Source organism: Sminthopsis crassicaudata, chromosome 1 (assembly GCF_048593235.1).
Source record: "Sminthopsis crassicaudata isolate SCR6 chromosome 1, ASM4859323v1, whole genome shotgun sequence".
Lineage (NCBI taxonomy): Eukaryota > Metazoa > Chordata > Mammalia > Dasyuromorphia > Dasyuridae > Sminthopsis > Sminthopsis crassicaudata.
Window position 1 is genome coordinate 731,761,790 of NC_133617.1, and position 13,226 is coordinate 731,775,015.

A 13,226-nucleotide genomic window follows, 5' to 3' on the forward strand; every position below is an offset into this window, starting at 1 on the left:
ATTTCTGTCCCAAAATATAAGGATTTGGTTGAAGAGATAATGTGTATCCCCTCACTTTGAGCTCTTCAAACCAATCCTGGATGATCATTATTTTCAGAAGGCACTGTTGTTCAGTTAAGGTTGAAATAGATGGCCTCTGAGGTCCTTCCATCACTGAAATTCTGTGATTCTATGAAGTCACATGTATTTCTGGGGAATCTGAAATGGTAAAAGATTAATTTTATATACTATTTGACAATTATCATTTTTTAATTTTTTTTCTTTTTAAGGAAATGAGAATCAACATTTTGGATTTGATCCTACTCGGGGCTCAAGTACTCCAAAGCTAATTGTGACAAATCCCTTTAACTTTATGTCTGGAGCAGATTTTCAACAGCACTATCATCTTGTGGTACACATTATTGATGACAATTTGCAGCATGGCAAAGTTGTGTATCCTCAAACGGGGACTGTCATGATAGATATTTCTGTGACAAGACAAAATACACCAGCTCCTCCAGTCACCAGTTTGGAAGTAAAGCATTATAGAATTTATTTTGGGGGGATTTTAAAAGGGTCTTTTGTAGAGGGATTCACATTCATTCAATATATATATTTTTAAGTGGCTACTACATGCACTCTGCATAGCTATGCTCTGTGGGGGGACATAGGGATGAATAAGACATAGTGCATGCCCTTAAGAAGGTGAGAGATGATGGGGGCAAAAGGGACGAAAGTAAACTTCAGAATGTGATACATTTGTATAAGAGCTACAAAGAAAACACTATGAGAAGTAAGATAGTTTATTTGTTGTTTAATTATTTTTCAATCATGTCTGATTTTGAAAACCCATTTGAGGTTCTCTTGGCAAAGATATGGGAGTCGTTCGCCATTTTCTTCTCCAGATCATTTCATAGATGAAAAAACAGTCTCACATAACTACTGAGGCCAGATTTGAACTCGGAAAGATGAGTCTTCCTGACTCTAGGTCCAGTGCTTTATCAGCTGATGCCCAAAATAATTTAATGAAAGTAATATTTTTATGAATATAATGAAGCATCAGAACCCTCAAGGTTACAGTTAGAAATGGACATTTTATACTTAGGTGGATTCTCTTTAACTCCAAATTATTAGGCGTATACATATATTTACATATGTGTGTAGAATTTTATATATATATATATCATATATATATATGTAATCTCTACTTATACTTTTGTAAAGGTCTTTTGCAACAATAATTGATTTACATGATGAATTAAAATTGGATTCAATGCTATTCAACAAAAATGTAATAAATACTTTTTATATCCCAGGCATTCTGCTAAATGATGGTGATACATAGACAAAAATGAAATACTACCTGTCCTCAAAGAGCTAACAGTCTACTGATATATGCATGGATAAGTAGACATAAAGAGCATTTGAATTTGGAATCTGGGACCTGAGTTCAAGTCCCATTGGTGTCTTTTATCAACCTTGGACAATCACTTACTCTATCTGAATCTCAGTTTCCTCTGTAAAGTGAAGGGGTTGGAAAGATTTGGGGTGACTTATAGCTCTAAATGTGTAATTTTGCATTAGAGAGAGAACTAAGAATTGGGGAAATCAGGAAAGGTATGGTTTTAAAGATAGTACCTGAACTCTAGGATAGAAGCTGAGGCAGCTAGATGGCTAATTGATTACAGTGCTAGGCCTAGAGTCAGGAAGACTAGTCTTAGACTCTTCTTTAGCTCTGTGAGCCTGGATAAATCACTTGATTGTGTTTGCCTCAGTTTCTTCATCTGTTAAACAAGCTGGAGAAGGAAATGGCAAATCATTCCAGCATCTTTGCCAAGAAGTCCAAATGGGGTCATGAAGAATAAGGTACAACGATAAGTTTGGAGCTGAGGAGAGAGTGTATATTCCAGGGATGGGATAGTCACTACAAAGACACAGAGATGGAAGAGAATGGTATCTAGGGAGAACAACAGTAAGGACCTTAACATTATTGTAATGGAGAGTTTGAGAAGGGAAATACTATGAAAGAAGACCAGAGTTAGGCAGGATCAGGGCACAGCAATTCTAAATGACATGCAGAGGAAAATGCCTTGGATACTTTCTTGGATACTTTGATTGTAATCCTGTGAAGAAGATATCTCAGGTATTATGACACTCAGTTTACAAATGAGGAAACTGAGTTTTAGAAGCTTAAAAGATTTATCCATGGTCTCATAACAAATGTTACAGTGGGGTGGATGATCCAATCCAGGTCTTTTGACCTCCAATTCAGAATTACACCAGACTGCTGTAACTATTTGTTACCTCATTCTGATGAGTCCCAAAGAAATGGTGAAGAAACATCGGCTTTCTCATATGAAATATTTTGCAAAGTAAAATTCCTCCCCCAATTGGGTTCTGAATTCCACCTTTTTCTATGCACTTTCACCCAGTTATTTGCAGTTTTTGCCCCAAATCTGTTTTCAATCATTTATTCTCTCATCCACTCTTCGTGACTCTTTTCCTGTATTGTTATGTATGTAGCTGATAGAAGATGCCAATTTGTGATCAGAGAATATAGTATATGAGTAGGAGTGGGGCCAGGAAAGACAAGTGTGATCATTTTTGACCAAATAGTTAATGGCAATTAGTTTTTTTTTTTATATCACATTTGATTATGAATAAATCAACTCGGGTGATATTCAGCAAACTTTACTGGAACATCAAGAACTGGCATTCCTAATGATTGTTTTGAAGCACAGCAAGAGCTTGAAGTACTTTCTTAATAATTAAAAACTGAGATTAACTATGTTCTATATGAGTTTCCACTTTTTAAATTTTTTTTTTTAAATTTTGACAATCCTTATTTGAACCGCATAGATCTTGCTCAGAATCTTGCCTTATATTTATTTCACTGAAAAAAATTGCAGAACACTGAAAGATATCCCTTCTATCCTCCTCTTCATCTCACATTACTCAAAGACCTTATATCAATACCTTCATTTTTATATACAAAGAGATAACCCTGCTCCTTGCTAAGCCAAACCCTTCTCCATGTTCAAGTGATCTCACTCCATTCCATTTTCTCTAGCATATTGCTTTCTCTTTTGTCCGTTCTTTCCCAGTATCTTTAATTTCTACCTACTGACTGCTTTCCTACTAATTAGAAATATTTGTGTCTCTCCTATCCTCAAGAGTCCCTCACTTGACCTATCCTTCCTTACTAGCTACCATTTCATACCTTTCCTAGTCTTTACTAAATGCTTTGACTCTAAGAAATCTGTCTATATTCAATGCTTCACTTCCTTTCCTTTCTCCTCTTGATTCTGGTCAAGTAATTTAACTCTGTTAATTTCATTTTTCTCATCTACAAAATGAACTGGAAAAGGAAATAGAAAACCACTCCAATAGTTCTGCCAAGAAAATCCCAAATGGAGTCATGAAGAGTCAGACATGACTGAAAAAATGACTGAACAATAAGTCCATTTTTTTGGCTGTGTCATTCAACAGAAACTACCCTTTCCTGAGTTAGCAATTATCTTTTATTTGTAAAATTGAATTTTTATCCTTCTTGACCTCTTTGCAGTGTTTTTACACTGTTAATTACTATATACTTTCTCTGTATATTATTGGGCCTTGCTCTCTTATGCTTTTTCTCCTATTTTTGTAGCCACTTCTTGTATCTTCTTTGCTGGGTCTTTATCCAGGTCAAGTTCACTAATTATTACAATCCCCACCAGGGCTCTCTGTCCTGGACCCTCTTCTCTTTATATATATGTGTGTGTGTGTGTGTGTGTGTGTGTGTGTGTGTTTGTGTGTGTGTGTGTGTGTGTGTGTGTGTGTATCTTACACAGAATTCATTATCTTTTCTTTAAAACTCTGCCTTCTTCCTGACTCCCTTATTATTGTTGAGATTACCATGATCTCTTAGTCACCCAAGCTCACAATCTAGGTATTATATTTGACTTCCCACTTGCTCTCATCCCTCCTATGTACTGTCTAGAACTTTCTAAGTCCTGGACCTCTCTTACCTTTTCAGTCTTCTTATATTTTATACATCACAATATACTATGAGACCAATCATACTTGCTATTCCTTGAACATATTTCATTGATGTCTCCATGCACTTCAACCAGATCCTTGAATTCTCCTCCTCCTCATCTAAATCTTTTGGCTCCCTTCAGTTCTCAAATAAAATTTCAACTTCTTCAAAAAAATTTCCCCAATTCCCCTTAAGGTTAATACCCTTTTCTCTGTTGCTTATTTCTAATGTATCCTGCATAAATCTGGTTTGTATATAGTTATTTGTAAGTTGTGTCCCCATTAGACAGTGAACTCCTTGAGAATAAGGGTTGTTTTTTCCCCTTTCTTTGTATCTTCTTATTTAACAATACCTGATACATAGTTGGTGCTTAATAAATGCTTGTTGATTGATTGAGATAACCAGACTTTTTGGTTGACCTTATCTGATTCCCCAATTACACTAATTGACTCCTAGTGATGGGGCTCTTCTACTTAGGGAAGACTAGTCATTGGAAAACAGATTAATATATTAGTAATATTCTAAGCCTTTTTCATGTAATAATGTGTAGAGCTTACCAGAATTGTGTTTAGTTAGGATTTCCCCCCAAAAAATGAGATCCTAGAGTAAACCTACATAGCTAAATGTAAAATATTACATTTGGCTCAAAAACCAATTTCAAAAGAGTAAGATAGGAAAGACATGGTTAGAAAACTATTTGAGAAAAGTATAAAGGGTACAGTAGATTACTAAGTGCATGATAATCAAAAGTGAATATAACAATAATAGCAAAAAAAGATCAATGACATCTTGAGCTAAACTATAGAGCAGAGGTTCTCAAACTATGACCCATGGGCCAGATGCGGCCTGCTGAGGATGTTTATGTGGCCCGCCGGGTTATGGCGAATGGGCTGAGGGGTGGAGACAGAGTATAAGTTTTTGTTTTTACTATAGTCCGGCCCTCTAACAGTCTGAGGGACAGTGAACTGGCCCCCTATTTAAAAGTTTGAGGACCACTGCTATAGAGAGACATAGCATCTAGGAACAAGAAGATGGTAGCTCCATTGTACTGGTCAGATCACATCTGGATTTAGTTCTGAACATGACAGTTTGGAAAGGGCATCCAGAGGAGGATTACTAGGATGGTGTAGAGCCTTGAATTTATACCATATGAGGATTGGTGGAAAGACCCAAGGTTATTTAGCTTGTATAATAAAAGACTCAGTGGGAATATGATGGTCACCTTTAAGTATTTGAAGGAATATAATGTGAAAGATGGGTTAAACTTATTCTATTTGGCCTCAGAAAGTAGAAACAGGAAGAAAGAATGCAAGTTGCAAAGAAGAAAATTTAGTCTTGATGAGATAAAACTTCCCAAGTTTGCAATGAGAATTATGCACGACGAAAGGGCTGATTGTGGAGGTAGTGGGTTTCACAGTCTGGAAGTAGATAAACAGATGCTGGGTGCTCACATTTCAGGCTTTCTGTAGTGAAGATTCCTTTTTTTATACATGAGTTCGATAGTTTCTTTACAACTTTGAAATTCTGTTATTCTGTGAAATCAAGATACATATATGTTACAGATCATTATACTTAATTTGATATACATAGACTAATTCTATTATATGTAAGAAAATACTCTTTGAAAACACTGAGTAATGCTTTATATTCTTTGCTATGTCATTTATCAGCAAAAGAAAGGTGTGACCATTGTATACACTTCTATAAACACATATAGTCCCAAGGACTGGTACATCCCTTTCATCTTTACATTGATGGCGGTTTTCCTGGCTGGGCTGCTTTCCTGGACGTGTTACCTGCTTGTGAAATATGGCAGCATTACAGCCAGGTGCCAAAAACTGACCAAGGAACTCTTGAAGCCCAAAAGCAAGTATGTGAGTTTTCATTTAACTTCTGAATGAAAAATTACCTTTAGAAGGGATATTTGTATGTTGCTTTGTTGGCTTCTGATGATAAAGGAAGCCTCTGAAAATTAGAGAGCTTGGACTTCCCTTTGAGCACAATAAATTTATACCCATACTTCTAGTTATCAGTTTGTATACAAGTCCTTACATTTAAATTTACAAGAATAAATGGGTCCAGGCAGAGAAGTCAGAGAGCTTACAGTTCCCTGTATAGTTCCTGCATGGAAAAGGTGCAACCACCTCCATTGTTCCCTCTCCAAGAGCCTGCATGGCCTGATGGGAAGAGCACTGACCTTGGGGAATCCCTTGTGGCTCTGTAATGCAGCCATGGACAATTCATCTTTTTAAGCCTCATTTTTCTCATCTGTAAAAAGGGGATAATAATTGTGCTATGTACTTTAAAGCTTAACAGATATTAAATTGAAAAACGTTTTTTCCTTGATCTTCATTGCAAGAATGTGAGGTATTATAGGTAAAAGAATCTACTCTTATTTAATGAGAAAATAAAAAACACAAAAATGAAAACTCTGCAGGCATCATTAAAAATTAATACTCTTCATTGTAAGGAACACCTGAAAATTGATGGATGGGAAGGTTCTTGGTAAGGCACTTTACAAATAAAGAGCATTATGTTTATCAATTTTAATGAAAAAAATTCCTCTCTACACCTTTTATCTCATAGTAGCAGAGTGGCAGATCTCAATGGTCCATAAATCTAGAGCTGGAAAAACCTCTGAAACTAGACAGTCCAAATGTTTCATTTTACAGATGAGGAAACTGAGACAAGAAAAATTAAATGCCTTGCCCAAGATCACACAAGTAGTAAACATCAGAGGGGAAAGTAAAATGTTGGTTTTATGATTCCATAGTCAATCCTCTTGCCGCTTTTCATACTGAATGATGATGATAATGATAATAATAATAATAATTTTACAGCACCTATTATATGCCAGGCACTGTGTTAGGTGCTTTATAAATATTATCTAATTAATTTATAATGTCTTATCAGATTTCCAAAATAAAATTAGAAAAATTTTTTTTTCAAATATACACAAATATATATGGGAGGATACTATCCATGATAGTTGCTAAATGCTAGTCTGTCTAGACCAATAAGAAAATGTACGTGTTGAGGGGCTCATCTTTTAGAACAGACAGAATTGACATTCAAACAGTGCTTCTTCCATAAATTATATTTTTCCCCATGGAGGGGAAGCATGCTTACTATTCATTGTCTGCCATATGAAAATGAACTTTGAATTTTGCTGTGCAATGGTGTCATGAACCTGATTTTTTTTCTAATTTTCTTTCTTTGCAGAGGAAAGAAGTACATAGCAGGTAAGCTGCTCATTAGTGACAGCTCTCTAGGTGTCTAGAAGTCACTTTTCTGATATCTGTCTAATTAAGTTTCCTTTCCCAACAGGAAACAAAAATACCAATGATGACATGATATCAGGAAGTAGACATAAAAAAGTTGAAGTGGTAACTGTGAGTACAATTCTGAGAACCATATTCCATCACAGAAATAATGGCGTTTCATTGTCCCACTCCCTTTTTCATATTGATAAATCCTAGGATTATTTAGTTATCTTCTCCTCTCCCTTCTCCCATATGATATGAATAGAATTAGATCATTTCAGTTTCAACTAGGGAAATCACTGAGCTAAATCCAGGACCAAGTACCATCACAGAGTGATTTTTATAGGAGTGAAAATCCCCTAATTTGGAGTCTCATAGGGATGGATAAAATTTTCATGATACTTCATAAAAGATTTTGAATTTTAAATTATTCACAATCTCAGGCAGGTAAGAAGAATGTGTCAAGTAGACAAGGAAAGTAGAAGTGAGATAGAGAAGTATTTTTCTTGTTTTTCTTCTATATATGTGCCGTGTTTTTCCTTTCCTCTTGGTGTCTTCCCTTTTATTCTCATGCTGCCTAAATCCCTCTAATTTTCCAAACCTCCTGTTTTCCTCCACTACCTTTAAAGTAATATTTTGTACCCTGGAACCTACTCACTCTTTTTCCTCATTAGAAATCACTCAATATCTCTCTCTCTTTTTTTTAAAGGTCCTAGTGTTTGACTTGAATTCATCTGGTAAATAATCCAGGTTCAAATGGGAATAGGTTAACCCCCTCAAAGGCAATGAAATTGCTTTTTAAAAAACTGACTTGGAAAACATGAAGATTTTAATGGTAGAATCACTTGGGTTTGATGGCAAAATCACTTGGATCAGATTCAAGAAGTAGTTTTTAGATGCCTACTCTATTTCAGGTAGCATAGAATGGGGGATCGAAGCCAAGAAGACCCGGTCAGATTCTATCATTGATATATTGACTGTGTGAGTCTGAGTAAAGCAATAGATCTCTCAGTTTTCTAGACTGCTCTCAAATAGTATATTGCAGAAGAAGACACTACTGGAAATAGTAGAGGAATTTACCTCACCTAGGAGTTTTCTGTAACCATGAAGTCATAGGTCCCTATTGCTAAGTGATGGGAATACAAATTCAGAAGTGAAAATCTCTATTAAGAGCTTGCATCTTAATGAAACTTTGGATTAACTATTAAGTTAATTTATTTAATCGAGTTAACTTAATAACATTATCGTGGAGGTTCTTACCCACTCTGACTACCCAGGAGTAGCCTTAGGCTTTCCATGAGAATAAGAAAAAATAGGTGCTGAGGAATTCATCTTCTAGAAGTATTGAACTTGCACCACTCCTTTTCTCTCAAGATCTCAAGTAACTCTACATCCATATGACAATTAATTTTTTGTATTCATTTGTTCTTTCCTAAGGAAACAACTGTGTATGAGACGGTGTTTGATGGAGAAGCAATCGATCCAGGTACAATGCATCAGATATCTTTGGGGGTCAGACCCTCTTTTCCTATATATATTCTATTACTAAGATATTTGTCATACTATGTTATTCTCTACTCAATTATGCGTTGTGGTTAGCATCATTCAAACAACTTTTTCATGAAAAAGTATCCCATCTTTATATTCAATTGAGAGCTCTTTCTATAGCTCTTCTCCCTCTTTTCCTTCCCAATCTTTTTTACTCCTCTATCTTTGCCCCTTCAAATTCCCTCTGCCCAAAACAGAACTCAATATTCCTCCCTCCCCCCAAAAAAGTCATGCTTCTGAACTTTCCTATAATTGCTGATGCATTCACCATCTTTTCACGTTGGTGTGATCTTTAGTTCCTCATACTCCCAACCTCTACATATCCAGATAGTTGTAAAATCTGACTATTTTTCTTTCAATGTGTCTCTTTCTTTCTCTTCTCTCACACCAGTTTTATCCTATTTCAAGCCCTCACCATCTTTCACATGAATTATTATTCTTCCTGCTTCAAGTCTTTCCCTTTTCTCATCCAAATCTTATAGACCTAATAAAGTGATTTCCTCTCCTGCCCCCAAAGTTTAAGTGTGACCATAATAACTTCTCAATAAACTCTTTATTGTCTCTATGATCAAATCCAAATTCCTTTGTTTAACATTTTAAAATCTTTCTAACTTGGCCCCTTCCTACATATCTAGCCTTCCTACATGTACTATATGGTCCAGCATTGCCTATCAATATTCTATTCCTCATATATAATGCTCTCTGCTAACTGTCCCCCATGCTGTGCCCTCACTTTACCTCTACTCTGTGAATCCCTGGTTCCTTTCAAGATTCAGTTCTAGGTTTACCTTCTTTATGAGGCTTTTCCTGGTACCTCACAGTGGCTCAAACCCTTTTATTCAAAGGTCCTTGTCTTCATTTGGTTTATATTTTGTACATAATTTAAAATATTGTCTTATCTGTTAGAACCTCCTTACAGAATTTTTGTTTTAGTATCCTTAGTGTTCCGCATAGTCTCTGGAACTTAGAAGTAATTAATAAGTATTGGTGGGTTGATTTCTGTTTATTACTAACTAAGATTAGGTTTTTATCAGCATGTAGTAGTAACCACAACAACAACAGTAACAATAATTTTATAGAGCTTTATGTTCTGCAAAAATGCTTTACATATATTATTCGATCCTTTTAACAACCTTGAGAGAGAGGTGCTTTTATTATCTTCATTTTACAGATCAACAAACTGAAGTTGAGGGATGCATTTTCCAATCATGAAGCTAATTAGTATCTGCAGCAGGGTTTGAACTCAGTTCATCATGGGTCCAAGTCCAGTATTCTATTCATTACACTTCCCAGGACTTCCATATAAATGACATAATAAAGCAACTATGCTCACATTCACTAGATTATAGATTTAGAGCTATGAGAAATTTTAGACGTCAAGTGGTCCAACCCCCTCATTTTATAAATGAGGGAATGAACACCTAGGGAAATGACATAATTTATTCAAGGTCACAGAGGTAGTTAGTAAAACTGAGACTGGAACCTAGATCCTTATGTTGGGTTCTTTCATGAACATATAGTTTCCACTTGATCTAATGAATTCATTATAGTGCAAATGGTATGATACATTTGGAAGCTTTCATCCTACATAAATGTCAACTCTGAGAGAACCATAAATTGTGCTTGATGAGGAGGAAATAAAGTCTTTTGATCAAGTCTATGCTAAAGAATGTCATGATCTACATTTTTAGAATGAGGATGAGGTGAGTTTGGTTTATTTTGAATCTGAACCTAAAACTTACAATTCAAAAGCCCACTTAATTTCCAACAGATAATATTGACTTAGAGGATAGATTTGTGTTCTGGGAGAGAAATGTGATTTTTGTTACTGTGGTTATCACTCTTAGAAGCTTCACAATTGGTAGGTAGGTAGATTAAATTATTAAAGGTCCCTTTCAGCAGGGACACATCTAATTTCAAAGCTGTATTCCCCTTCGATTGTAGGATCATACATTTAGAGATAGTTAGTGGGGAGTGATTGGTTAGAAATTTCCAGTCGAGGCTTTCAAATTTGCAGATCAATTGATCAACAAGCATTTATTAAACTGTGTGATAGAAGCTTGGAGGAAAAAGATGGCGATGAAATAGTGCTTGTCTTATTCTCAAGAAAATTGCTCAAGGTCTAGGTCCTCCAATGCCAAGCTCAGTGCTCTTTCTAGAACAATATGCCATCTTTATGACTTCTTTCTTTCTATCTATCTATCTATCTATCTATCTATCTATCTATCTATCTATCTATCTATCATCTATCTATCTATCTATTTATCCTTAAAGTCTTCATTTGTAGAATGAAGGACTGTTCCTGTTTAGAAATATGGTATAATTAAAAAAAAACTGGCCCTGGAGTTTTTAAGCCTGGGTTCAAATCTTACCTCTGACAATTTGTATATATTTTTTATATTTTGTATTACATTGTATCATATATTTTTGTGTCTATGTGAGCTTGAGCAATTTACTTTGTTACTCTTTTCAATTTTCACATCTGAAAATGAGGGTAACATAACATGCCTGTGGTGTGACTGGCTCTGGAGTCAGATGTGTGTTTATATTCTGCCTGAGATGCTTATTACTGTATACTGCACATCACTTTACTTACTTAGACCTCAGTTTTTTCATCTGTAAAATGAAAGAGTTGGACAAGATGGCTTTTGATGTCTCTCCCAAATCTTGTATTTCCTATGATGCTGTTTCAATAAAAATTGATTCAGTGGATTAAAATTTTACTTTATACTCAAAGAAGGAAAGCCCTCCCTACCCCGAAGTAAAGAAGGTGACTTCAGGGAAAGTTTTCTAATAATAATTGCTTTTCTAAACTGAGATGGACCATCTCCAGAAAGGGTAGACTCTCCCTCCTAGAAATTTTCCAGCTAAAGAGTGGACAACTTCTTGTTGGGTGGGTTCTGATGGGACTAGATGGTTATTGAGATCCCTTCTGGCTCAAAAATAGATGAATTGTCTTTTGAGATAGATTTCAGAACTATGTCCATTTTCAGAACTAGCAGCTGTGTCTCTTTAGCTTTATGTCTCATAGACAACCTTGTATCTCAGTGTTTTGAGTTTACCTTTGTTTTCCGGGATGAGTAGGATGCTCAAATCTCCCAGGCTCCATCCTAGGGAGGCTTTTTACCTTAGAGGATATCTTAAGCCTTTCCATGAAGTTCTTTAATGTCTAGTCTTAATGTTTGTCATTTTTATACAAAGCCCAAATTGGAACAACTCACAACTTGTTTTGTCTCTGTTCTATGCTTCTCCTCCTACAGTTACAGGAGATGTATATGAATATAACAGCAAGTCGGGAGCTCGGAAATGGAAGAAGATGCCCAGAGCACCAAAGGACCTGGCGACCAATATACAAACGATCTCAGAGATGCTCCCTATTGATGGGCCTATTCAAGGATGATATATCTACATCCCATCTTATACATTACAAAGAATCTACAGAATCCCTCTCAATACTTTAACCACTGTCTTTTGCTAAATGGAATTACATGTATTTTTAACTGTTCTCTAAAATCAAAATGTAAATTTTCGACAGTTGCATGCCTTCCAGCACATGAACAGTCAAAATTTAAGCTGCTGAGGACAGACCTGAAGGACTGAGTTTTAATCCTCAAAAGAGTTTTCCTGATGGCAGCAAAATTCTTTTCTCATTTAATCAGATTTTTTTTAACCTTCTGCAGAACTACTTGGAATGATTTCTTCCAGTTACTGGTAATCATTCAAAATGAATGATTTTTTAAAAAGCTCAATTGATCTGGCCTTTTAATTTTCTTTTTATAGTTCTCTATGCAAAATGGCCCTGCCAACTCTTTACTTATTAATGGCTTGTAAACGTGATTTTGCAATCAAGGCTGTCACTAGCATCAGTGAAGTCTGTGACATCTTGTTTTAGTAAATGAAGTTTTAAAGTCCACCAAGACTATTGTGCTTCCTAATTCATATTTGTAGAACGCTTTAAGAAGATGATGCCTTCTGATAACTCCTTATAACAGCATTGCGTGGTAATTCATTCAAGCATTCTTCTCCCTAGTTGGTAGGTGAGGAAACTGAGGATCAGTGGCTTTCTTCTTCAAGTGTTCTAACCCATGTCTCACAAGGTCAATAGTCTTTTAATAGAAACTACAAACCTAGACTGACCTGATAAGTCACATAATGATATTCTTTTCATCCTCCTGGGCTTAGAAAGCAGGGTGCCCATCACAACCAATTTCCAAGTCTGAATCTCCATGCACAAAATAATATCTAGTATTGAGCTGGTTATCTACTAATAACTGGCATTTACAGAGGTTTGCAAAGCATATTACATTCATTATTTCATTTAATTCTCATAACTACTTTAGGAAATAGATTTTGTTATTTAATTGATTTCTAGCTATGTCTGACTCTTTGTGACCTGTTGGGGTTTTCTGCAAAGT

General features: G+C 35.6%; 1 protein-coding gene across 5 annotated transcripts in view; it reads left to right on the forward strand.

Annotated features, from left to right (window-relative positions):
- The window catches only part of LOC141551944 (cadherin-related family member 3-like), a 119,472-nt gene extending 106,748 nt beyond the window's left edge, over positions 1-12,724 (forward strand). For 2 of the 5 annotated variants that reach the window (XM_074284202.1, XM_074284203.1), the window contains 6 exons: positions 270-514; positions 5,671-5,870; positions 7,223-7,242; positions 7,328-7,392; positions 8,701-8,749; positions 12,072-12,724. In XM_074284202.1, the coding sequence (XP_074140303.1) occupies positions 270-514; positions 5,671-5,870; positions 7,223-7,242; positions 7,328-7,392; positions 8,701-8,749; positions 12,072-12,211 (719 nt within the window). In that variant the 3' untranslated portion in view covers positions 12,212-12,724. Of the gene's footprint in view, positions 1-269; positions 515-5,670; positions 5,875-7,222; positions 7,243-7,327; positions 7,394-8,700; positions 8,750-12,071 lie in introns of those variants that run through there. The other 3 variants (XR_012485024.1, XR_012485025.1, XM_074284204.1) reach the window with 3 other exon arrangements.
- Positions 12,725-13,226: the final 502 nt, after the last annotated feature.